The sequence below is a fragment of the Thalassophryne amazonica genome, chromosome 10, assembly GCF_902500255.1.
Source record: "Thalassophryne amazonica chromosome 10, fThaAma1.1, whole genome shotgun sequence".
In the NCBI taxonomy this organism is placed as follows: domain Eukaryota; kingdom Metazoa; phylum Chordata; class Actinopteri; order Batrachoidiformes; family Batrachoididae; genus Thalassophryne; species Thalassophryne amazonica.
Genome location: NC_047112.1, coordinates 96,387,789 through 96,414,844, shown reverse-complemented (window position 1 = coordinate 96,414,844; position 27,056 = coordinate 96,387,789). Strand labels below are relative to the sequence as shown.

General features: G+C 41.1%; 1 protein-coding gene across 3 annotated transcripts in view; it reads right to left on the bottom strand.

Moving 5' to 3' along the window:
• Nucleotides 1-27,056, bottom strand: part of reps2 (RALBP1 associated Eps domain containing 2) — a 102,227-nt gene that overhangs the window by 49,358 nt on the left and 25,813 nt on the right. For 2 of the 3 annotated variants that reach the window (XM_034180562.1, XM_034180564.1), the window contains exons 3-15: nucleotides 26,965-27,056; nucleotides 23,855-23,963; nucleotides 23,499-23,599; nucleotides 23,248-23,386; nucleotides 23,088-23,151; nucleotides 19,570-19,738; nucleotides 19,430-19,483; nucleotides 17,317-17,395; nucleotides 17,124-17,198; nucleotides 15,488-15,536; nucleotides 14,797-14,933; nucleotides 14,387-14,448; nucleotides 14,212-14,301 (exon numbers count right to left, since the gene is read on the bottom strand). The exon at nucleotides 26,965-27,056 is cut by the window's right edge and continues 69 nt beyond it. In XM_034180562.1, the coding sequence (XP_034036453.1) occupies nucleotides 14,212-14,301; nucleotides 14,387-14,448; nucleotides 14,797-14,933; nucleotides 15,488-15,536; nucleotides 17,124-17,198; nucleotides 17,317-17,395; nucleotides 19,430-19,483; nucleotides 19,570-19,738; nucleotides 23,088-23,151; nucleotides 23,248-23,386; nucleotides 23,499-23,599; nucleotides 23,855-23,963; nucleotides 26,965-27,056 (1,220 nt within the window). The remainder of the gene's footprint in view (nucleotides 1-14,211; nucleotides 14,302-14,386; nucleotides 14,449-14,796; nucleotides 14,934-15,487; nucleotides 15,537-17,123; nucleotides 17,199-17,316; nucleotides 17,396-19,429; nucleotides 19,484-19,569; nucleotides 19,739-23,087; nucleotides 23,152-23,247; nucleotides 23,387-23,498; nucleotides 23,600-23,854; nucleotides 23,964-26,964) is intronic. The other variant, XM_034180563.1, reaches the window with a different exon arrangement.

Genomic DNA, 27,056 nt, shown 5'->3' with positions numbered 1-27,056 from the left:
TCCGGCATTAGTCTTCTCCCACCAGTTAAAACCTCTCCTTACCAAAGACTCCTTCATGGCATCCTCTTTGGCTACCCTGGTAATTTAGGTTTTGCAACCCAAAGCTGACATGTAGGATACGCTGGAACAACATGTGGCCCCAGAAGTGCAGTATGCATGTCCCACTGGCATGTGGCCACACTCTGCTACTCACCAATGCTTGTTCCAGCTTTGGGTTAAACAGCTGAAATAGAGGGAAGAAGGAGCTCTTTGTCCTTGGCTGGATGTCAAGTAATTTAGTGAAGCTTAGGGCTAGTGGCCGGCGATCACCTTAGTATTTCCTGTTTTTCTTGTTGTTTAATGCTGACAAATTATACTGTATTTCTCGTCTTTCTGATGCCTGATTCTGTTTTTTTCTCTCTCTCTGTTTAAGGTGCAGCTCCATCCAGAGATGGGTGTGGTATTTGTGCTGGAAACCCTCCTGTCCTGTGCACCAACAGCATTTCCTGTATTTTATTTTGTGAATTGTTTTGTAATTTGTGTCTGTAGCATGGCCCAAGCAGAGGGTCACCCCTTTGAGTCTGGTCTGCTTGAGGTTTCTTCCTCAGAGGGAGTTTTTCCTTACCACTGCTGCTCTGGGGGTTAGTAAGGTTAGACCTTACTTGTGTGAAGCGCTTTGAAGCAACTCTGTTGTGATTTGGTGTGATATAAATGAAAATAAATTGAAAATAAATTGAAAAATGTCCTTCTAGGAGATGGATACTCCAAATAATAAAGCTGCACTAGCCGAGGCAGTTCTGCACACGGCATGCAATGCACCCATGGGACTTATGAGCGTTAGATCGTTAGTAGGATGTGCCTTCCAGAGATGCCTTCTTGTGCAACATCTGCAGGAAATCCTGCACCTCATGAATCAGCCTCTACTCCCACAACAGGATTCATACAACAAATAGCCTCCCTGCCCACCATCATACTGGCCGATGGGACTCCATTATCATCATATAAAAAAAAAACAGCGTCGGTGGAGTTGCTACTAGGCAGCATGGTGGTGCAAGCAGTTAGCATGACAAACACAAGGGGCCCGGTTCAAAGCCAACTGTGCCCCATTCCCCAGTGTTAAAACGTATCCAGTATAAAATGTCTGCAGACCAAAATCAAACTGCAGATCTACCAGTCAAAAGTGGGTCCAAACTTTTGACTGGTAGTGACCGCGAGCAAAAACAGGAGCAGCCAAAAGAAGGTGACAGTGGAGTGGAAACTATTTCTTGTCAGATACTTTTTTTTTGCCTTGAAAAACTTGATATTTTGAATGTTTTATTAGGAGTTTGCTTAATTGTTTCTTGTTAGCAAAAATTATCTTTGAGGAGTACAATAGATGCAATTCTCCTGATACCTCAGCTCACACTGAATCAGGTAAAAGTGAATGTTTCATAGCCCTACTTACAGTATTTTTTAAAACCATGTGCCAATAAAGAACAGTGTATGCATTGAGAAACGATGCCTTTTCACTTTCACTCCAACAGCAGCTCTTCTCCCAAGAGTTTCAAGCAAGAGGTGGTGTCAAATATTCACCCTTAACTTGATATTACTGTACTTTATGTGGCAGAATCTATCTTTAACTGCCGCTATAGGTCACTGGTCTATAGAATGACTCTGAGGGGTTTGTGCAGGTGTGAGTTTCAGCCAGCTTACCACGGTAAAAATATACACATACGATACGGGCCCCTCCATCCTGGTTGGTCAATTAAGTCGAGTCAGCAGCATGTGTGAGGAGATGGTGATACTCCACAGTGGTGGAAAGAGGAGTTGAAATTACAAGAGCAGTAGTAGTGAGCAGGCAAGTTGAACCGAATTCAACAAATGCCACCCGTGATTACAAAGACAGTGCACAGATTGTCCTTTTCCTCCCTGAAGGGTTAAGAGGTAAGGTTTGAGGAATTATACCTCATCTAAAGAGGAAGAGGTATGATTGGGCCAGTCTGTGCCCTTTGACCTCCACATCTCATTTCTACTGCAGAAGCCCAGTCAGGGAAATATTAGAGTCTCCGCTCCACTCTGCCTCCCAGAGGATGTAAAAATAATTACTACCTCTTGACAATGGTAACGGATAATCTGCCTGATTTTTGAACAGCTTTTCTTGTGTTTTTCCCATCAGATTGTGAAAACTGAACCTGTTAATACAACAGTTTAGCATCTTTCCTTTTTTCACATTGGACAAAAATTCAGATGTGAAGAAATCTGGATTTACTCTTACAGAATATGAGCCTGTTGCTTTTAGACATCTCTGTCATGACACTTGATAGAGGGGTGGATTCAGATAAGGGGAGAACCAGGACACCACCCCCCCCCCTCCCCCCCCCCCCCCCCCCACACACACACACTATTAAATGCAACATTTGGCATTTTGTCACATTTCAGTAACTTTCCCCAAAATACTGAAGTGGTTTCCAACATATTTGATGTCCTGCTCCAAGAAGTGTCACATTAAAGTTTTATATATATATATATATATATATATATATATACACACATACATACATACATACATACACACACACACACAGTGGTGGGCACAGTTCAGCTAATCTGCTAACTGCTAATTAGCGAAGCTAACATTTTCGTTAGTGGATTAGCTTTCAGCTAACTCTAAAAAAACAATCAGCAGACCAATTAGCTTCCGCTCAATTTGTTCCGCTAACTTTCAGTCTGCTAACATTTTTTTTTGCTGACATAGTGAGTAAAGCTGAACAGTCGGAAACATCTGTAAAACCTAAAATCCTACATGTTAATTCCTGTTGTGTCCTTTGCAATAAACAGACCACTATGAGAAGCTCAGTCCTCCCCCAGTAAAAGGGGGAAAGAAAAAAAAAAAGAAGTAATTTACTTTCAACATGCCGATAGACAGCAGGCAGGAGACATAAAGCACAAAGCACCTTTCACTCATGGTTTCATTAAAAACCAACGAATTCTGGACAGTTTAATGAAATTAACAGCAACTGTCATTTTTACAAAGTGAAAATATGATATTGCACATATTTTTTTTAAAGTAATGCATTAATTCCTGAAGGTTTGAGTGTTAGACACGTACATTTTGACGGAGGGGAGGAGGAGTGAGAGCAGCTCATTTGAATTTTCCCATAATTCCTTTCGGCACGTTTCTGTTTAAACATCCAGAATTAGTGCTTTACTTCAAAACTAAAACATATAGTTGATAGTTTCACTTTGTAAAAATGAGAGGTGACGTCAATTTCAATAACTTGTCCAGAATTAGTTTGTTTAAAATTTTAACCATAAGTAAAACTGCCTTGCTGTGAATGTCTCCTGCAACACATCTGCAAGACTATATGTCTGTGAAAACAAATCCTTTTTTTCTTCCTCTTCCTTTTCCCCCTCTCTGGCCACCAGGTCTCTTTTGCTGAGAGAAGGTTGGTCTTAGACAGAAGTGTTGGCTCATTGTTTTTGTGATTACCTCTGAATTTATTCAGAAGTATCAGTAGCTGCCAGTGTACTGGAGTCAATAAAAAAATTAAAAAAGTTAACTTTTCAGTTAGCGGATTAACTGTTATCAGCTACCTTTTTGGTTAGCTGTGCATATATATATATATATATATATATATTATATATATATATAGTAAGTCCCTTCACTCTGGGTCACCACAGCAAATCTGAGGAGGATCTGCTTGTTGAATTGGCACATGTTTTATACCAGATGCCCTTCCTGACATAACTCCATATTACATGGAGAAATGTGGCAAGGGTGGGGTTTGAACCGGGGAACCTTCAGCACTGAAACCAAGTGTACTAACCACATAAATTATACATTATTGTACATTTTATTTATATACATACATATATATATATATATATATATATATATATATATATATATGTATGTGTGTGTGTTGTGTGGTGGTGTGTGTGTGTGTTAATGGCCTGAATCAGAGTAATGAGAATTCAACATGGTACAAAAGGAACGGTTTTGAGACATCTCTGATGGTGGAGAAAGAAATTTGAATTTAATGCATATGTTGGACTAATGCATAAACTCTGCATGTGGTGTAAGAGGGACATACGAGGGCTGTCCGTAAAGTATAGGTCCTTTTTATTTTTTTCAAAAACTATATGGATTTCATTCATATGTTTTTACGTCAGACATGCTTGCACCCTCGTGCGCATGCGTGAGTTTTTCCATGCCTGTCGGTGATGTCATTCGCCTGTGAGCACTCCTTGTGGTAGGAGTCGTCCAGCCCCTCGTCGGAATTCCTTTGTCTGAGAAGTTGCTGAGAGACTGGCGCTTGTTTGATCAAAATTTTTTCTAAACCTGTGAGACACATCGAAGTGGACATGGTTCGAAAAATTAAGATGATGAGAAATTTTGAGGTGATTCTGTCGCTTTAAGGACTTTTCACGGTGCGAGACGTCGCTCAGCGCTCTCAGGCAGCGTCATCTGCCTGTTTCAAGCTTAAAACCTCCACATTTCAGGCTCTATTGATCCAGGACATCGTGAGAGAACAGAGAAGTTTTCAGAAGAAGTCGGTTTCAGCATTTTATCTGGATATTCCACTGTTTAAAGGAGATTTTTTTAATGAAAGACGTGCAGCAGGGTCCGCGCGTCGGGACGCCAGGCCGACGCGGGTGCGGCGGCACAGGAAAAACACCACCGTGTGATAACCATTTGTAAAATCAGGCGGCTTTTGATGGCTTTCAGTGGAGTGAGTATATGAGAAATTGTTTATCAGCTGGAGATGTTCCAACTTTTCCTCAATCTTCAACAGAGGTGTTTTTCTCCGGTGGCGGAGCGTAGCGGCGGCTGCGAGCCGACGCTGCAATCCGCCCGCACGTCTTTCATTAAAAAAAATCTCTTTAACAGTGGAATATCCGGATAAAATGCTGAAACACTTTGCTGAAACTTCTCTGTTCTCTCACAGGTCCTGGATCAACAGAGCCCTGAAAATGTGGAGGTTTTAAGCTGAAACACGGCTGATGACGCTGCCTGAGAGCGCTGCACGACGTCTCGCACCGTGAAAAGTCCTTAAAGCGACAGAATCACCTCAAAATCTCTCATCAACTGTTAAAATTTTCACTGAAGACCAACTTAATTTTTCGAACCATGTCCACTTCGATGTGTCTCACAGGTTTAGAAAAAATTTGATCAAACAAAGCGCCAGTCTCTCAGCAACTTCTCAGACAAAGGAATTCCGACGAGGGGCGGACGACTCCTCCACAAGGAGTGCTCACAGGCGAATGACGTCACCGACAGGCGTGGAAAAAACTCACGCATGCGCACGAGGGTTCAAGCATGTCTGACGTAAAAACATATGAATGAAATCCATATAGTTTTTGAAAAAAATAAAAAGGACCTATACTTACGGACAGCCCTCGTATCAGGCTAAGTGGAAGTATTTGCAGTCTCAGAGCCCCTAATTTGCACCTGTTTTCAGTACAGTGTTACAGTCATCTATATTTTTAAACAAAATCATAAATTCTGGAAACATCTATCAGAGAAGTGAGTGTTTCTGGCTTAAGCATGAAAATTTTCAGAACGGAGTATCATTAAGAAATCATGTCATTGGCCTTGTATCATGCTGTAAGTATTAGAATCTGATCACCATGTCAGATATCCAGCTCACATACAATAGTAGAGGTGACAATCAAGTGGTTAAAGTGGTCGGCTTTAACCACTCCTTGGATCAAATCCCTGGTGGAAGTTACTGAAGGCCCTTGGGCAAGACACCTACAACCCCAATTCCAATGAAGTTGGGACATTGTGAAAAATGTAAATAAAAACAAAATGCGATTTGCAATCCTCTTCAACCTATATTCAATTGAATATGCCACAAAGACAAGATATTTAATGTTCAAACTGATAAACTTTATTGTTTTGTGCAATAGTTGCACATTTTGAAATGGATGTCTGCAACACGTTTCAAAAAAGCTGGGACAGTGGTATGTTACCACTGTGTTACATCACCTTTCCTTCTAACAACACTCAATAAGCATTTGGAACTGAGTACATTAATGTGTTGAAGCTTTGTAGGTGGAATTCTTTCCCATTCTTGTACAACTTCGGTTGTTCAACAGTCCGGGGTCTCGTTGTCGTATTTTGCACTTCATAAAGCGACACACACTTCAATGGGTGACAGGTCTAGACTGCAGGCAGGCCAGTCTAGTACCTGCACTCTTTTACTACGAAGCCATGCTGTTGTAACACGTGCAGAATGTGGCTTGGCATTGTCTGCTGAAATAAGCAGGGACATCCCTGAAAAGACGTTGCTTGGATGGCAGCATGTGTTGCTCCAAAACCTGAATGTACTTTCAGCATGATGGTGCCATCACAGATGTGTAGGTTGCCCATGCTATGGGCACTAACACACCCCCATATCATCACACATGCTGGCTTTTGAACTTTGCGCTGGTAACAATCTAGATGATCTTTCTCCTCTTTTGTCCGGAGGACCCGACATCCATGACTTACCAAAAGCAAGGGATTATCAGACCACAGCACACTTTTCCACTTTGCGTCTGTCCATTTCAATGAGCTTGGGCCCAGAGAAGGCGGCGGTGTTTCTGGATGTTGCTGCTGTATGGCTTTCGCTTTGCATGGTAGAGTTTTAACTTGCACTTGTAGATGTAGCGACGAACTGTGTTAACTGACAATGGTTTTTCTGAAGTGTTACTGAGCCCACATGGTAAATCCTTGTCAGTTTTTAATGCAGTGCCGCCTGAGGGATTGAAGGTCACGTGCATTCAGTGTTGGTTTTCAGCCTTGCTGCTTACGTGTAGAAAGTTCTCCAGATTCTCTGAATCTTCTGATTATGTTATGGACTGCAGATGATGGAATCCCTAAATTCCTTGTAATTGAACGTTGAGAACCATTGTTGTTAAACTGTTGGACTATTTTTTCCATGCAGTTGTTCACAAAGTGGTGATCCTCGCCCCATCTTGCTTGTGAACAGCTGACCCTTTTGCTGATGCTACTTTTATACCCAATCATGACACTCACCTGTTTCCAATTAGGAGTTCTTTGAGCATTCATCAACTTTCACAGTCTTTTGTTGCCCCGCCCCAACTTTTTTGAAACATGTTGCAGGCATCCATTTAAAAATGATCAACTATTTGCACTAAACAACAAAGTTTATCAGTTTGAACATTAATATCTTGTCTTTGTGGTGTATTCAATTGAATATAGGTTGAAGAGGATTTGCAAATCATTGTATTCTGTTTTTTATTTACATTTACACAATGTCCCAACTTCATTGGAATTGGGGTTGTAAATTGCTCCAGGGGTGCATATGAGTGAATATTGAGGCATCACTGTAAAGCACTTTGAGCTTCTGATTCAGGTGGAAAAACAAGATACAAATGTCAGTCCATTTACATCAGTACATTATTTGTGGAAGGAATCAGATCCCAAACCACGCATTTTTTTTTTTGTTATGCCAATGTGCACATGACTTTTATTATTAAAAACAATATTAAAAACATTTCAAACATACCATTATCATTTTATGTAAAATCTGACCATTTCTAATGGATTTTGACTTAAATTTCCATTTTTAAATTGCATTTTTCTCTATTTGAGAAAAAAAAAAAAACAGACTTTTGCATCTGAGTCCTTCAAATGTAGGAGAGTTTGGAGGACAAACACTTGGTTCTCGCATTCCCCACAACATGCACTTAAAGAAGCACATTTTACATCCATCATAAGTGAAATAAATATTGTTGATTCAAAACTAATCTGTTTCTAAACATTATACCCCGTCACACTCGAGGCCGAATGAGCCTGAAACGCCGTCTGAATGAAAATTCCACCTCCAATCCGGCAAGTCAAGGCGCAATCAAAACCCTCCATCAGCATTCTGCGTGCATTCCGAACAGTCGGGGCAAATTCGGGTGGCCGGTTTGAATGTTTAGCTCTGGCTGTAACAGCCCGTTCAGATTTGCTGCGCAGTGTGTAAGCGCGTCTGATTGGCGGACCAGCGAGCGCAGCTGAACGTGTTGTCACAACTGTAATAAACATGTAATAACCGATACATCTTCGAAACTATTAGAAAGACTGACACTGCAACTGTTTACCAAGGCAATATAATGTAAACAAAGTAAGTAATTACCTTTGGAACGGCTCCAGATGCTATTCCCACTGCACGGTGACGACCAGCCACGCTGCCATCCATCAGCTGTCACGTCATCCGTTGACCTGGGTACGAAGTGGGATGGTGACATCCGCCATGATCCGAGGGAAGATGCGTCATCCACTACGAAATAATTATGCGTCGTCCACTACGAAATAATCTCTTTCTCACACTCACACTGGCATCAGCCCTTTAGCAGATGGCGGGGCTTCCTGCCATCCGGCAGCTGCAAGTGCCGATGAGGACGGACGATTCTGTTTGGAAGATCGGATCTTTACTGCTGGTTCAGATTGGGCTGGGGTTTATACATGCACCCGCCACACATGCAACCACCACACACGCGCCCGCTACGTGTGAACGAATCAGTCGGGGCGGGGCGGAGTGCAGCCTGTGTATTCGGACGGCTGTCCTCCGCAATTCTTATTCCAGCCCAGATGTGGCACGAATTGTGTTTTGTTTTTTTTACATTCTGCCTGATTCGGCTTGGCTCGTGCTCATTCGTATTTAGAGTGACGGGGCCCTAATGGAGTAAACAAATTTGGTGTAAACAGCTTCTATACATAGTGAGAGCTTAGTTGTTTACTTATTTATTTATTTTACATTTTTAGAGAGGGGAGCACTTTTCAGGCTTTATTTTGATAGAGACAGGAAACAGCTAGAGGGGGAGAGAGCGAGAGACGTCATTTGCCTTTATCTCTTAAGGAATTGATGACTGCTGCATGTAGTTCTCTGGTTTACCTCACACTCCTCTTCCATGTGTTGAAAAGACTGAGTATGCAGCTGCTACAGTTCTATCCGGATCTGGGAAGTTCAATGTTATTACAGGAAATGTTAAAGATCTGTGCCAAATGCAAGATTCCCAAATCAAATTAAACAAGAATCATCAGGCGATGACCCCCCGTACCCAAAAATCAGTAATACAAAGTGTTGGGGGATGATCTAAGTACATGCTTATGCTCAACAAGCTCTTGAGATATCACGTTAACAAGCACGAACAGACAGAAGGACAAGCTGATCGCTATGTCTCCCTGTATTTCATGCCGGGGGGAAAAAAAAAAAAAAAATCAGACTAAGTGCAACCTCCACACCCTCAACCCCCCAAAAAACCCAGATATTAGGGTTTTACATTTAATGTGTTGTCAGAAAAATGTCACATTACAGGGTAACATATGTCACGTCATAGAATCCAATGGATGCTGACATTATTTGACATGTACTTTACAAAAACCAAGCATTCAACACAGTCAAAACTATTCCATTTATTAGTCCTATTAGCACAACTAATAATTTGCACCACCTTTTACCAAAATTGGAGCAAGTTTAACTTTTGACTCCTGTACAAACTAAAACTGACCTTTGTCACCATTCTTGCTGTTTTTACCCCATAACTCCATAACATTCAGTAATAGTTAGTCCAAACTATACCTTTTTGGGATGTTTGTGATCAGATACATAATGTGGTATAGTTTTCAATATGATTGGAGCTTTTTAAAATTTTGACCCCTGTGTCATTCTTCATTGACCCCTACCTGGCCGCCATATTGGATTTTCAAGTGGCCCGCACTTTTTTCTCAAACACTGATTTATGAAGAACATTCATGCCAAATCTGATGCTTGTATCACCAAGTGAAGGATTGTTTCAGTTATCTGCTGAATTAACAGGGGCTGAACAGGCGTATTAACTTCTTGAACACAAATTTATTTTCCAGAACTGAACAGAGCTCTCTAACATTTCAGTACTGCAGGCAGGTCACCATCTTGTTCTTCTACTCCCCACTTAAAAGCGGTTTTAACTCAACTTGGTGCACTACTGCCACCGCCAACTGTTTGGTGGGGAGCATTGCAAGCAGCTGGAGATAAAACAAGTAGCACAAAACCACACAGACCTCCCACAATACCACACGAGATATTTCATAATCCCATCTTTTAAAAGGGACAGGCTGAGCCAGTAACATCAGGAAGCAAAAAAAAAAAAAAAGCTCAGACAGGAGAAAGAAGCAAAGGGTTGACTAGACAGTATATCACCCAGTTGTGTTGAATTAATCGATTATTATGGAGAAATAAAATATGAAATAAAATATGAAAATCTAAAATATGAAATAAAAAGCCTATACTCTGCATTTATTTCACAACAATTTTAATGGTTTAAAAAGCATCAGCTATGACTGAAATATAATGTTTGGTCAGTAGTTTGACATTCTCATCTCCCTGTTTTGCAGCAGGAACAGAGAACATTTCTAATGTGTGCAGACTGGATGACTGCTCTCAATCCAATCAGAGAAATGTTTACATTTTCTGGGAATCAGGAGATTAAATGGCAACGACCAGCCTCACATATGTATTTTTGTCAGTCTACAGTTATCAGTCTTGCAGCAAATTAAATCTAAATGAATTTCATTGTATTTTCAGTGCTTCCCCTTACCAAGTATATATACTCAACAAAAATATAAACGCAACACTTTTGGTTTTGCTCCCATTTTGTATGAGATGAACTCAAAGATCTAAAACTTTTTCCACATACACAATATCACCATTTCCCTCAAATATTGTTCACAAACCAGTCTAAATCTGTGATAGTGAGCACTTCTCCTTTGCTGAGATAATCCATCCCACCTCACAGGTGTGCCATACCAAGTTGCTGATTAGACACCATGATTAGTGCACAGGTGTGCCTTAGACTGTCCACAATAAAAGGCCACTCTGAAAGGTGCAGTTGGGGGGGATACCAGTCAGTATCTGGTGTGACCACCATTTGCCTCATGCAGTGCAACACATCTCCTTCGCATAGAGTTGATCAGGTTGTCAATTGTGGCCTGTGGAATGTTGGTCCACTCCTCTTCAATGGCTGTGCGAAGTTGCTGGATATTGGCAGGAACTAGTACACGCTGTCGTATACGCCGGTCCAGAGCATCCCAAACATGCTCAATGGGTGACATGTCCGGTGAGTATGCCGGCCATGCAAGAACTGGGACATTTTCAGCTTCCAAGAATTGTGTACAGATCCTTGCAACATGGGGCCGTGCATTATCCTGCTGCAACATGAGGTGATGTTCTTGGATGTATGGCACAACAATGGGCCTCAGGATCTCGTCACGGTATCTCTGTGCATTCAAAATACCATCAATAAAATGCACCTGTGTTCTTCGTCCATAACAGACGCCTGCCCATACCATAACCCCACCGCCACCATGGGCCACTCGATCCACAACATTGACATTAGAAAAGCGCTCACCCACACGGCGCCACACGCTGTCTGCCATCTGCCCTGGACAGTGTGAACTGGGATTCATCCGTGAAGAGAACACCTCTCCAACGTGCCAAACACCAGCGAATGTGAGCATTTGCCCACTCAAGTCGGTTACGACGACGAACTGGAGTCAGGTCGAGACCCCGATGAGGACAACGAGCATGCAGATGAGCTTCCCTGAGATGGTTTCTGACAGTTTGTGCAGAACGTCTTTGGTTATGCAAACCGACTGTTTCAGCAGCTGTCCGAGTGGCTGGTCTCAGACAATCTTGGAGGTGAACATGCTGGATGTGGAGGTCCTGGGCTGGTGTGGTTACACGTGGTCTGCGGTTGTGAGGCTGGTTGGATGTACTGCCAAATTCTCTGAAACGCCTTTGGAGACGGCTTATGGTAGAGAAATGAACATTCAATACACGAGCAACAGCTCTGGTTGACATTCCTGCTGTCAGCATGCCAATTGCACGCTCCCTCAAATCTTGCGACATCTGTGGCATTGTGCTGTGTGATAAAACTGCACCTTGGTAGGCATAAAATAAATCGAGAGGGCACCAAAAGTGAGCACAAAGCTGGGCCACAAATTTACATTGTTCATGAGGTATGTTGTATGTAGTCCTACAGTAAAGTCAATCAATGAGATTGGCACCTGTCATTACTCATAAACAGTGATGCCAGGAACACGTTACTCTAATCTGACCACTTTTTTTTAGTAACGAGTAATCTAACACGTTAATCTTTCCAAATCAATAATCAGATTAAAGTTACTTCTCCAAGTCACTGTGCGTTACTATTATTTTTACGTTGTGGGTCGATAGCAGCATTAAACTTGGTCCGTGGGCAGGAGGTCGGGGTTTGACTGAACTGCCCACTTTAAGCGAGCTGTGAGCTTTTCATCCACGGTTTTTTGCAGCAGCTCAACTCGTCCTCACCTCTTAAAGCGCGGTGACAACAGCACACCTGCACTGAGCTTTACAAAGACATTTTTATGCTTTTTTTTCTCCGAGCCGCTCCGTATCTGCTGCTAGAAACAGTTGATCCTCTGCGACACGTTACCAACTAACACTATTTTTCCACTCCAATGCATCTAAACTTTCTTTCTGGGGACCACATGATGTGAAAATGCAATAAAACTTTCTTACCTGAAAATCTGGTCATGTTTTCTGCATAAATAAATGTTATCCATTCTTTGTGCTCAGGCGCCAAAGCAGGGGCGAATCCAGATGGAATGGGGCAGGGATGTGCCCCCCTCCCCACAACACCCCTAGATTAAAGGTCCAGTTTTGAAGCCTTTTTTTTTACTATAACTACTAATACTACTTAAAATAATAATAATTTCGACAAGTAAAATGTTTAGAGAGAATTTAAATGTTAGAAAAATGTTAGAATGAATTTAATAGTTACATTTATAAACAGTGTAGGTTAGAAAATGCAAGTTTTACTGTTACAGTGCTGTCAACAGTTAAATATGAGGTCAAGAAAGAGGTCTTTATTTTGCTTTTTATAAAACAAGTATTTATTTTCATTGAAGTCAAGAAAGGGTGACTATAAAGTGAGTTTTGGCAAAACAAGTATCATTGTCATGTTGAGGTGGGTTGTTGTCGGCAGCTGGGGAAAGTAACTAAAAAAGTAACTAGTAATCTAACTTAGTTACTTTTCGAATTGAGTAATCAGTAAAGTAACTAAGTTACTTTTTCAAGGAGTAATCAGTAATTGGATTACTTTTTAAAGTAACTGTGGCAACACTGCTCATAAACCTAACACTTTTTAATTTAATCAGGTTAGTTCCACTGAGATTGCAAAGGAGACCTGCACAATTATAAAGTTTCCAATTCACCTAACCTGCATGTCTTTAAATGTGGGAGGAAACTGGACCACACAAACATGGGGAGAACATGCAAACTCAGAAAGGCCACAGGTGGGAATCATACCCATGACATTCTTGCTTTGAGGCAACACTGCTAACCACTAATCCACTGTGCTGCCCCAATTTAAACATGCCAGGCACATAGCGCTATGATAGGTTAGTGAAGGACCAGATAGAACCCTTGTCTTTTTCTGACAAACGCTTCAATTTGCAACCTCATATCAAAGATATTAAGGCCAAATGTAAAAACCAGTGAGGCATTACAACTTTGTTCTGACTGACACTTCAGCCATAAACCAATGCACTCACCGGCCACTTTATTACGTGCACCTGTTCAATTGCTTGTTAACACAAATAGCTAATCAGCCAATCACATGGTAGCAACTCAATGCATTCAGACATCTAGATTTGAAGACGACTTGCTGAAGCATCAGAATGGGGAAGAAAGGGGATTTAAGTGACTTTGAACGTGGCATGGTTGTTGGTGCCAGATGGGCCGGTCTGAGTATTTCAGAAGGTGCTGATCTACTGGGACTTTCACAAAAAACAATTGCTAGGGTTTACAGAGAATGGTCTGGAAAAGAGCAGATATCCAGTTGGGCGACTGTGATGCCGTCATGTCAATATGGACCAACACCTTGTTGAAGCTATGCCATGAAGAATTAAGACAGCTCTGAAGGCAAAAGGGGGTCCAACCCGGTACAAGCAAAGTGTACCTAATAAAGTGGCAGATGAGTGTATAATGTCTAAGCCATTCCGTTACATACTGACGGCGTAACATCTGAAACATAAGGTGGAAAAATAGGCCTGTGGAAAACGTGGGTGGAATTATGGTTTTATCCGATGAACACTTTTAACAGCTAATAGACAGAATGATTCATTATTGAGTACATTTACAAACTCTTGAATTCCAGTCAGAAACAAAAATAGCCAAGTAGCGCTGTGGACAAACCAATCAAATGCACAAGCAGTAAATCAGGCTTCCAGCTCACCTCTTCTCTGAAGCGACTGAAGTCTGCAAAGTTTGCCTGCTGTACTTTAATTTGGGGAGTCTTCTCTGCGGCAGCAATGAAGTGAGGAACCTGACAGCAGGCACAAACATGTACAGCTGTAACCTTTCCTTAACAAACCTCTCACTGTTTGTAAGCTTATTGTCAAAAGGTTTACCTGTGAGGTCGATGGCCTGGGAGGGAGGGCAGGAGGAGGCAGCAAAAATCCACTCTTCATGCCTAAAACACAAACACAATTTCACTAAGCCACTAACTAATCTTGCTGTACCTCGATTTAACTTTTGACAGTTACATTTTAGTCTTATAAACCAAATATACTACCTGTTTTGGGATTCAGAAACAGATTTGTACGACTGTATATCCTCACGTGAGCCTCTCACCGTTGTGTGTGAGTAAACAACCAAGCCCACCTATCTTCCCCTTTTGTTCTCCCACGAAAGGAGAACTGTCATAAACATAACACAGTGACGTATTTGTCAAGTGCACCGCAACTGCGGGCAGATCCTGCTCTGTGCGCCTGTGTGAGAAAGCAGAGAGGAGCTGAGTGCACGTGTGGAGGAGCTGTACCTGGAGCGCCCTGCTGGAAGAGCTTGTTGAGGTCCAGTGACGAGGCTCTGGAGTGGGTCTTCTGGGGTCGAGGTGGAGGAGTCGGCGGCTCTTCTGCCTTCTTCATCGCATCTTCAATAGAAGTGCTAGAGTATGACCTGGCAGAGAGGTTAACATAACAATTACGGTGAATGAAACAGAGATCTGCACTCTGCCATACCAACTGCTTGCATGTAGTGCATATTGGTAGCAGCCAAACCTCTGTTATAAAACACCTGAATAAACAACCTAGTCAACCTCTGTATTGAAGACGTCAATAGGTCTGTTTAAACATGCATTCATTTTCTATACTCTCTTATTCCAAGTTTGGGTCAAAGGCGAGCTGGAGCCTGTCCTAGTGGTCATTGGACGTGAGGCACCAGTCTGTCACAGAGTCTCCATTTATACATGTGATTGAAAAATGCAACAACAACAAAAGCCTGATTATCTCCCCTAAAAGATGCTGTGTGGGAATTATTTTCCTTTATATACATCTCCATATGGTGTTTGATGTGTCAGTGAAATCCACCATTCAGCTTGGGAGACATTACATTTACAAGACTTATGGACGGGCAGTGGGATGGACAGATCTGAGATGATTCCGTCATAGCCATCCCAAAACTTTTGTTTGTGATGGGTATAATAAGCAACATCATGAGTCATTTGTGTTCACCTGGGTCTGCTTTTTGCCCTCAGCTGGGGGTCCAGGTCTTGAGGCGGCTCTGTGAAGAACAACAAAAACAAAAATAAATGAATAAAGGAAATGGACAGACAGACATTTTATTCAGCTGTTACATCTGCATGCAGTAGTATTGTTTTCTGTCCTGTGTGAGAATAACATAAGAGTTTTGACACCATTTGGTCAAACATTAGATGCAAGTACAGTCATGTGATTTTGCGGGAAAATAAATAAATAAAAATAAATGGGTTCAAAGTCAAGGTCAGAGGCCAAGGTCAATTAGGGAATAACTCTGTTGTGTCTGATGATTTGCAGACGTTCATGCTGGTTATACGGTCGCAAATAGAGCTTTACCGGCTCCGCTAACACATCGCCGGTCAAAAGGAGTTCTACGGCGATGCGTTAGCGGAGCTGTAATACGGCTATCTGCAACCGTATAACAACATGAACGTCCGCAAATCATCAGACACAAGGGGGTCGTTCCCATTCTAATTCAATTCCATCGTTTGCACGGTTTATTTTTCTGTAGGTAATTCGGTCGGCGAGGCTTACCGTCAAGTTGAGGCAGAGTCACTCAGCAGCGGTCAGTGCGCGGAGTAATCCATCAAACGTGAAAATCCATCAAATGTGAAACGGTAATTCTATATCAGAATCCACACTGATACTTTCATATGGCAGCTTAAAGTCACACATTTCGGCGGTGGCGGCAGTATCGGTACACAACTTTGTCTTGCTCTCAGCTAACAGCTAGCAGCACGCGCAGCTGGTGTTCTGTCAAATTGTGCATCTTGCATAAAATCGACAGTTCCACATCCCGACTATATTGCTCATGCGCACAGAGGACAGGAATGACATTCGACAGGAATGACATCTCGTCAGAACACCGGTTAGGGTGCAGAGCAATGCATCCAAATGTGAAACGGTCAAATATTTTGCCAACGTTACCCCGATATATATGGTCTGAAATCTCACACGATTAACCAACCTGATTCATGGAAAAAATGTAATTGAATTTTAGGGGATATTTAATACTGAATGATTATTTTGAGAATTTGGTTCATTTCACTTTGGTTCAGTTAGATACACGTATGGTTATGATTAAGCACGAATATGAAATCATATGTCACCATTCTGTTGGTCACATGATGTTTGACTTTCTTGAAAGGTAAAACTCACGGTTGCTACTGTTTAACTCAAACAATTTGGAACCAAAGAGGATTAAAAGTGTGTGTTGTGTTACTGGGACAGAAGTGATTAAATATAACGACCACAGAGAACGATACTGTGTTCAACAGTGTTAATGAATCACAAAGAATTTGCACAAATCTCTGTCAAACATGAAGGTTTTTCTTCTGTATTTATTTGCTGTTCTTCACAGCACATTAGAGGGGCAACAGAAAAATTAATATGACCCTTTGTGCCAACTATCATTATTAATTTGTAGATAATTACGTACATCTAAATTGGGTGAATGAACAAATTACAGCAATTTGTGTGTATTGTTCCCATTTTAAGGCAACAAATGTTAATTGGTCAATTGGGGGTTCGGTTGTTTTCCAGTTGGTGTGTTATTTGTTGATTATTTCATTAACAAGTCAGCAGATAGAAGATCTCTGGGTTTTCGTGTCACCTGGTCTTTCAGGAAAAGAATCCATGTGTAGCGTGTAACTCTCCCGGAATGTTGTGGCCCTCTTTGTGTTTTTATCTGTAGACATGGGAACAACGACATAATCAACATTAGGACTGATGACATGAAACCAAGAAAGGATTTTCCAGGCTTTTTGGACTGGCTGCTTATGCAGAATGACTGGATCTTGTTAAACCTTGTTGACACGATTCGTCCTTCAGATCGTGTTTAGTTGTGACTAAACTCGGCTGGAGTTTCTCTGCAATTCTCAGATCCTGAAATAAAAGCAGAAAAGAAGCAACACTTTATTTTAGTCACAGCACTGTCACGTCAATACCTGCAGACATCCAAAAAGTGCATTTCACTGCTCAAAGGCTTCACTCCAACTTCATCCACTTGATCAAGCATGAGAGGCCACATTCATAGTTTGATAGCGCCCTCTACAGCCACCAGTGAGGATCTCTCCAGTTAATACACTGGTGGAAGATGCATTCAACAGTAACAAAAAAATACTAAAGAAAACGCAACTTCATTTGACAAGAGTGAAAGTAAGTCATTATTTTTATTACAGTGTGTTTGATTGTGTGGAAACATTGTTTAAATATTTTATAATATTTAATATTTGAATTGATGCAAAGTATTTTCTATTATATTAATATTTATTTGTAGCATAACATGTAACTAAACCATTATATATATTCACAGGCACAGTAATTAAGCAGTCGACACCAAACTTGCTAGGGGGAGGTTACTGGGGCCCTTAGGTTGAAAGTGTACATGCACTAACACACACACATACATGCACATACGGTCAGCTTTATATATTAGATCACGAACCGCTCACTGGAGCCCTTATTTTCACAGTTCACGTGGTACTCGGATCAGGTAGCAAGCATCACACTTTACTTACTACATAGTAGCGGCTGGGTGCACTTTAAATACAATCTGAATGGGCGTGGGAGTGCCGTGTGCCAGTTAAAGCGCACATTTTTTAATCTAAAATATATCTACTGTGTACGACATGCCAGAGCACTGCAGTGATATGTCCCCTTTTATCATCATTCACTTGAGTCTCATGAATGTCACTAATTGCTCTGTGAAAATTAATGACAACATACACACAATGCAATGCAACTTACAATGTGAAAAAAGGTTTTCTGAGATTTTTACAAATTTATTAAAAATGAAAACAGTAAGAAATCACATGTACATACATATTCACAGCCTTTGCCGTGAAGCTCAAAACTGAGCTCAGGTGCATCCTGTTTCCACGGATCATTCTTGAGATGTTTCTACAGCTTAACTGGAGTCCACCTGGAGCAAATTCAGTTGATTGGACATAATTTGGAAAGACACACACCTGTCTACATATAAGGTCCCACAGTTGACAGTGCATGTCAGAGCACAAACAAACATAAAGTCAAAGGAATTGTCTGTAGACCTGTATCGTAGAGTGGCCTGACAGAAGCCACTCCTTACTAAAAGGCACATGGCAGTACATCTGGAGTTTGCCAAAAGGCACCTGAAGGACTCTCAGACCATGAGAAACAAAATTCTCTGAACCCATGAAACAAAGATTGAACTCTCTGGCGTGCATGCTAGGCGTCATGTTTGGAGGAAACCAGGTACCATCCCTACAGTGAAGCATGGTGGTGGCAGCATCAAGCTGTGGGGATGTTTTTCAGCAGCAGGAACCGGAAGACTAGTCAGGATTGAGGGAAAGATGAATGCAGCAATGTACAGAGACATCCTGGATGAAAACCTGCTCCAGAGCGCAACTCTGTGAATGTCCTTAAGTGGCCCAGCCAGAGCCCAGACCTGAACCTGATTGAACATCTCTGGAGAGATCTGAAAATGGCTGTGCACCGACGCTCCCCATCCAACCTGATGGAGCTTGAGAGGTGCTGCAAAGAGAAATGGGCAAAAGTGCCCAAAAATCGGTGCAACAAGCTTGTAGCATCATATTCAAGAAGACTTGAGGCTGTAATTACTGCCAAAGGTGTATCAACAAAGTATTGAGCAAATGGTGTAAATATGTGATGTGATTTCTTAGTTTTTTATTTTTAATAAATGTGCAACAATTTCAGAAAAGCTTTTTTTATATTGGTCATTATGGGGTGTTGTGAGTAGAATTTTGAAGAAAAAAATGAATTTACTCCATTTTGGAATAAGGCTGTAACATAACAAAATATGGAAAAACTGAAGCCCTGTGAATACCACACACACACGCGTATGTATGTGTGTGTGTTTGTGTATAAATGCACTTAGAAATATTTAACTGATCTTTTACGAATTGGGATTGTGATTACCAGCTGACTGGGTGTTGGTCCAGCATCCTCGAAGACGATAAGAGCCTCAACACTCTGCATAAACAGGACAGCTTCATGGATCAGAAGGAACAACACAACAGATTATTACATTTCAGATGACAGTTTCCTGTTCGTCTTACCTCCGGTGTATCGGGTATAACATCTTCGTGCTGCCAAAACCGCAGCCGCAGTGTTGGAGGAAGGCTGTCTGGGAGAGGGTAGCCATTCTTACGAGCCACAATCAAGTGAAAGGCTGTGCAGAACTCAGAGAAAGTGAGAGCCCCATCTCTGTCCACGTCACTCAACTCCCTTTAAATAAGTTAACAAGATAAGTATCACAACAGGTAACAACATTAGACTGCAGCTGTACGAGTTCAACCCCAAATTAGATAAAGTTGAGACACTATGGAAAATGCAAATAACAACAACAACAAAATACACAGTGATTTTTACATTTATTTTGACTTCCATTTCATTGCATACAGCATGAACCCAAGATATTTCATGTTTTGTGGGGTCAACTTCATTTGTTAATATTTGTACGCATGTCCATTCCTGCATTTCAAGTCTACAACATTCTAAAAAAACAAACAAACAAACAAAATAACAAATTAGAACAAAGGTAATTTAGGGCTAGTAATGAAGTTAAAATAAATAATGCTATTTCAAAATGGTGATTCAGCAGTCGACTGCAGTTACAGTTTGGTACAAGTGTAGCATCCAAGAAAGGCTGAGTGTTTGAGGAGCAAAGGAACTCCAGTTTGCCAACATATGCATGAGGAAATTATAAAAATGTTTAAAAACAATGTTCTGCAAAGAAAGATTGGGAAGGATTTGCATATTTCTCTCTATAGTGTAGAATATCAGGAAATGATTCAAGGAATCTGAAAGGATTTGAGTGCATAAAGGCCAAGGGTGCGAGCCTAAGGTGGACCTGTGATCTCCGATCTCTCAGACGGCACTGCATCAAGAACAGTCATTCATCAATAGTTGATATAAGCACATGGGCATGGGATTACTTCGAGGAGCATCTGTCAAGCACTAAAATGCAGTTACATTCACAAATGTCTTACTGACAACCTCACTCTGCAAAAAAGAAGCTTTATATTAACCTGGTGTTGACATCCCTGTGCTGGACCATCACACAGTGGAAATGTGTACTGTAGTCATTCAGTGTTCCAGATCTTTTATTGGAAGAAATGGACACCATGCGTTCCAGACCAAGGGTGAAAAGGACCATCTAGGCTGTAGCCAGCAACAAGTCCAAAGCCAGGGTCTGTCATGGCACGAGGTTGTGTCAATACCCTTGTCAAAGGCAATTTCATTTCTGTGATGGCACCATGAATGCAGAAAAGCACATTGAGATTTTAGAGCAATATATACAGCCTTCAAGATAACATCTTTTCCATCAATGAAAAACCATATTCTGCCCACATTACAAAGGCATGGCTGCGGAAGAAGAGGTTATGGATACTTGGTACTGGATACAGAACGTGTGAAGAAATTCTGCTGACGCTGCTAGTCCCTCCCCGATCATTTTCCCAGCCCGACATCCTGTGCCACAGACAACATGAATGGAGTGAAGCGCTTCTCTATTTAACAAGAAGTTGTAATCGTCTCTTTTTTTCATCTAACTACCTGTGCTTTAATCTTATTTTGAACTTCTACTGTAATGCTAAGTAAAACACTACTCCATCCCTGTCTAAATCTTAGGAGTGGTTAGTTTATTTTGTTAGCTCTTAGCCTGTGCTAACTTCTTGTAATTTGTTTAGTGGTTATGTAGTGCACCAAACTTTGTACTAGTTTGCGTGATGCTGTCAGAGAGGGTGGCCCTCCTATAGAGTCATGTCTGTAAGATAGAGCAGCTTCTTAGTTCTTTGGAGTATGATGTTACAGGCACAGCAGATGAGCTTAGTGTTGGGCTAGCTAGTGTGCTGGTTAGCACTAGCTTAGCTCTGCTGGTAAAAGATGATGGTTTCTGGACTGTGGTGAGGTGGAAGAAAGCCCAAAAAGCTCAGTCTCCTGGGTGTATGGTCCACAGTAACCTGACTGTTTACCATTTCTCTGCCCTTGAAATGCCTATTGATAGTCTTCACACCTTACAGGCAACCTCCACCTCCATCCCCAGGCTGAAATGGCGTGGGATAGTGATAGGGGATTCCAACACCGGCAAAGTCAGGTTAGACATGCCAGCTGATATTAAATGTGTACCTGAGGGCACAGCATCTGACACTGCTTCATACTTTAGGGTGCTGGCATCACATACGGACAGACAGAACAAGGAACATGACACTAGATATAGCCACAATGTTATCCATGTTGACACCAATGATGTTAGGATGTCATAGTCTTAGGTAGCAAAGATGGATATAGAGAGAACGTCGGACCTTGCCAGGAACATGTGTAGACATTCACTAATTCTCTCTGGTCCCCTCCCCTCTCGGGGAAATAATGAGGTTTACAGCACACTGACATCCTTAAACAGGTAGCTGGCAAACATCTGTAGACGGCAAGGATTTAGATTTATTGATAAGTGGCCCCCTTCTGAGGTCACCATGGCTTGTTTCTCTACTACATAGGCTGACACTCACATCATCCCTGTTACACATTACGCCTTATCCTGATTGTTTCAGAGAGTCATGGACCAAGACGCAACTGACAACCAACATGTTTATGTATATATTAATGAGGTTGGCTTCAGTCTAACAAAAAACAGACACAGAGGAAGAAACATCATCGTGCAGTGCGCCATAGTCAATGTTCCTGGAAATGCGGAGTGGCCACAATCATATCATTCACTATCATGCCACTCTTGGCCCGTATAACACAGCTCACATCATCAGATTTCAGCAAAACCTGCATGGCAGCCTCAATTCCCAATGACCAAGGAAATGAGCCAGAGTCCCCCAGGTATGTTGCCATATGGGACAACATACGTACGTTTTCACCAGGCCGCTGCAGTGCATAATTAGTTTGACAATCAGCCACAATTTGAAGTTCTGCTGAGTCTTTTTCTTTTAAGAATAAGCATGAAGCGTGCACTTTTTAAACGCACTGAAACAGAGACCGAGTCTGGTGCACTTAATGGGACATTAGCTTAATTCGGTCCTGTGACTTTTATATGACCGAATTCAGTCAGGCGACCGCAGAGGGTTAAAATAACATAATTTTACACTCTTACAAGGAGAAGTTTTAATCTGCTGAGGTGGAGATGGAGCCTGTGACCAAAGCACTGAATTGCAGCCTTTTCCAGTTGTTCAGTCACTGAGGAAGAAACGATGGAATCCAAAGATGTGAGATATATTTTCTGAGAAACCATGAAGCACTCTTTGTAAATGCAACCAGTTTCCATGATTCTACACAACTTTTACAGCCAGTAAGTTGTTTTATACCGCTTTATTTTCTGCAGTGGTTTTATGGTAATTAATTACTTGTGTTATTTTGTCCAAGAGTTGGGCAAATATTTACAGGCAAAAAGAAAAAATGCAACAATTGTCAATAATTCAACTCATTTACACAGAAAAAAAAAAATGAAAATAGTGTTGTTGAGTCTTTTTCTTTTGAGAATAAGCTGCGTGACTCAGCTCTCAGCTGAGGTTCTAAACACCTGAACGACACCAGAACCGGGACAGAGACGTCACTGTAAGTCAGTACTCACCAGATGTGGGAAAGTTCTGGGATTGGGAGCTTAGATTTAGTGAAGAAGTCCTTTGCAACAGCTCCTGGAAACAAAGAAAAAAAAAAGAAAGCGACATTAGATGCGCTGTAGTTTGACAGAAAGTACATCAGTGTGTAACACAGCATGGGGAGAGCCACACCCAGGATGAACGCTCCCAGGTCAGGCTGCAGGTTTTTGAACTGGTTTGTGTAATACTCCAGCTGTTCCTCTGTAATCCTCCAGGGGTCATCATCAGAATAGTCCAATGGCTGCTGATCAAGTCTCTCCACTGAGCAAGCCTGACAAGATGTACACCAAAACAAATTACCAAAGGTCTTAAGAATTATGAAGAGAATCTTAAATATATGAATATTTATATAAACAAAAAAACGTGAGATGACGTGGCTGTACCTGTGGAACAGCAGGGTGCTCCACAGGGGGTTTGGCGGCATATTTACTCGGCGAGGAGTGCTGCTCCAGCTGAACCGTGGGCCGTGACGAATGTTCATAGGCTGAAGGTACAAGATGTGAAAATGTAAAATTGTGACAAAATATTTGAGATTTTAAAAATGAGCATATCAAAGCAGGACAACAGCATAAATCAGAAGAAAGAAATAGAATGTTTTCTCTATGTAAATTCACTGCTAATGTACAGTTTCATAGACAAGTTCTCCTTCTCAACTGGTTACAGAATTTTAGTTTGACACATCAAACAGTGTCCATATTGTACATTTGCATTGTTGATGTCAGAGTGAAGCTGACAGTACCTGTTTGTGTGTCTGCTCCGTTTCGTTGTTTGGCGTATGGGTAGCTGCAGTAGGCCAGTGGAGAGTGAGGCGGTGAACTGCGTGGTGATCGCGGAGGGGACCAGAGCTCCTTCCAACACAGGAACAACAGATGTATTGGAAACATGTAAAATATATACAAAAACAAAAAGTACACACAGTCAGGGAAGGATCACCAAATCCCAGTTCCCTTGGCCTGCAACACTTTCCATAAAAAGTTGAGATGGGGGAAATTTTTTATTATTTCAAACAGGTGACGCCAACAGGTGAATATAACAATGATTTGGTGCAAAAGCAGTATCCAAAACAGGGTGAGACAGAGGATCTCCAGTTACATGAGAAAATTTGAAAGTTCTAGTTAGTGAGAAAAAAAAATTAAAAACTGTGTTCCTCAAAAAAAAAAAAAGATTTCCAAAGGGATTTACATATTCCTCCCTTCCCAGTGCAGAATATCATTAAATGATTCAAGGAATCTGAAGGAATTTCAGTATGTAAAGGGCAAGGGTGCAAGTGTAAGGTGAACACCTGTGAGCGCCGATCCCTCAGACAGCAGTGGATCAACAACAGTCATTCATCAATAGCTGATATAACCACAAAGGCAAAAAATTACTTTGGGAAACCTTTATCAAGCACTATAATACAGCGTTATAGTCACAAAAACCACGTATAACTTAAAATAACAAAAAGTATGATGTTAACTTTGTCCAGAAGTGGTATTGACTTCTCTAGACTCAGAGGTGTCTAGGTTGGATCATCACACAGTGGAAATGTGTACAAAGATATAGCTGCAGAAGAACAGGGTACAGGTACTGAACTGGTCTGCCTGTAGTCCTGACTTAGAGCACTACAACAGAGAATGTGTGGAAAATGTCAAAGAAAAATTCCACAATGACAACCCCTACTGTTCCACACTTTAAGACGCATCCCAACTTTCTTTGGAATGTGTTGCCGGCCTGAAATGCAGAAAGGAAGTTGATGAAACAAAACATGAAATATCTTGAGTTTGTACTGTCTGCAATATAATATGCATCAAACTAAATGTAAGAATCACTGTTTTTTTTTTTTAATTTGCATTTTCCATATCCGCCCAATCTTCTTCTGATTTGGGTTGTACAGTGCTGGACTTTAGACCAATTTTCACTGGTCTAACTCACAAATGCTTTCTGGTGAAGTATGATCTCAATTTCTCAACCTTATTTTGTTTAGACTCATATGCACGAGTGCAGTTGGTAGTAAAATAAGTTGGTTGTGGATGTGTAAAAATGAAACTGCACTGGATGGAAATTAGCAACAGAGGCGGCTCCTGAAAAATTTCTCAGGAGGGGCAATTTTTCTGATAATGATTGTAAGGCGATCCATTCAGTAAATACATTAAGCAAGACAATCTTATCGATTTGTTGCTAGTGATTAACTCAGAGCAATACCTCCACTAGATGACAGTATACAACAGAAAGCTTTCCCTACTAGCTGCATAAATTACAGGTGGAAAGCTATGGAAGAAAGGTGCATCCAGGAACCTTCACAAGCAAAACGTTAATCAAGATGAAATGGCCCCACAATAAATTAACTCACTTATTCACACACTGGGAGCAACTGGGGATTAAGGACCATGCCCAAAGGTCCTTAGTGGTTTTCAAATGGATAAGCACTGTATAGATTTGTGTGTGTGTGTAAAATGAGATGATCTGAGTTATTTCTGTTACATATGTCACAGAGGTGTTAAACAAGCTGTGACATAAATTCATCTTAAATATCTGTGAAAACACTCACAGAACTGTAAGACATAAAAGGTTTTGCACAATACGACCCCTTTAATTATTATCTTACTGGTCTTCATTCTTAAATCTGTTCAATGAACAATAAAATCTGGATGAAAAGCATCATGACTCAAACATTTTCAAACTGTTTTAAGCCTGTTGTAGCTCAGTGTAGCTGTTAATTAACAATCATTAAAGCCAAATGCGAACAAACTCTCACATTTGAGATAAAACAGTGAGTTATTAAAGCAAGTAAACGTTGGTATTTAACCTGTAATTTACCTCCTTGAATCGTTCAGCATGAGGAAACATTTTTGAAGTAAATTTCCATATTAGTGCAGTGGATAACTGAAAAAATGCTTCAAATGGTGATGCAAGCACCAAATTTGGCACACAATTTAGACATTACTCTATTAAAAATGACGAGTGGCCACATGAACTTTCAATAGGCGGCCAAGAAGGGGTCAACTGAAGAATTACACAGGGGTCAAAATTTAAAAATGCTCCAATCATATTGAAAGGTATTCCATATTATTTGTCTGATCATAAAGATTCCAAAAAGGTATAGTTTGAACTATCTGTGAATGAATGTTGTGGAGTTATGAGGTAAAAACAGCAAGAATGGTGACAAAGGTCACTTTCAATTTGTACAGGGGTCAAAAGTTATAGTTGCTCCAGTTTTGGTAAAAAGTGATGCAAATTATTAGTTGAGTAAATACGGTTTTAAAAAGGAATAGTTTGCATCATGTATCATGCTTAGTTATCATGTTACAGGATAGCATATGTCACATGTTATAGAATACAATGGATGCAGACATTGTTAAAGCTTTACTTTGCAAACCAAGCACTCAACACAGTCAAAACTATTCCATTTATTAATTCTATTAGCTCAACCAATAATTTGCACCACTTTTTACCAAAATTGGAGCAACTTTAACTTTTGACCCCTGTACAAACTGAAATTGACCTCTCTCAGTGTTTTTGCTGTGGTTCTACGGCGGATGCGGTTCCTGGCGCAGTTCCAGTGTTACCTGGAGAAACACACACTGCCCTTGAACTTCCTAAGAGGTCTCTTATGCAAGAACTAAACTGGGATCTGCTTAGCTTCTAAGATCTGATGGGATAAGGTGTACCGAGAGCTGTCAAGATCAAAGAGCATAGATTTTAGAAACACCGTATAACGAGCACAAATTTGAGCTGAACTGATGGCATAAAAATAAAAACATAGAAAAGCCCAATGAGGTGAGCACATTTTTGGATCTGTAATCATTTCAATACTGCATCAGACAAATCATGGAGTAACGTGTCTCAGGGACACCATAATCAGATATTCACCTTTTCATCTGCATTGCCCTCTAGGTGTCTGAAGGTGCTCCTATCCGCTGGAGTCCAGGCAGTAGGAGCGGGTGCTCCCTGACTGTCTAAGC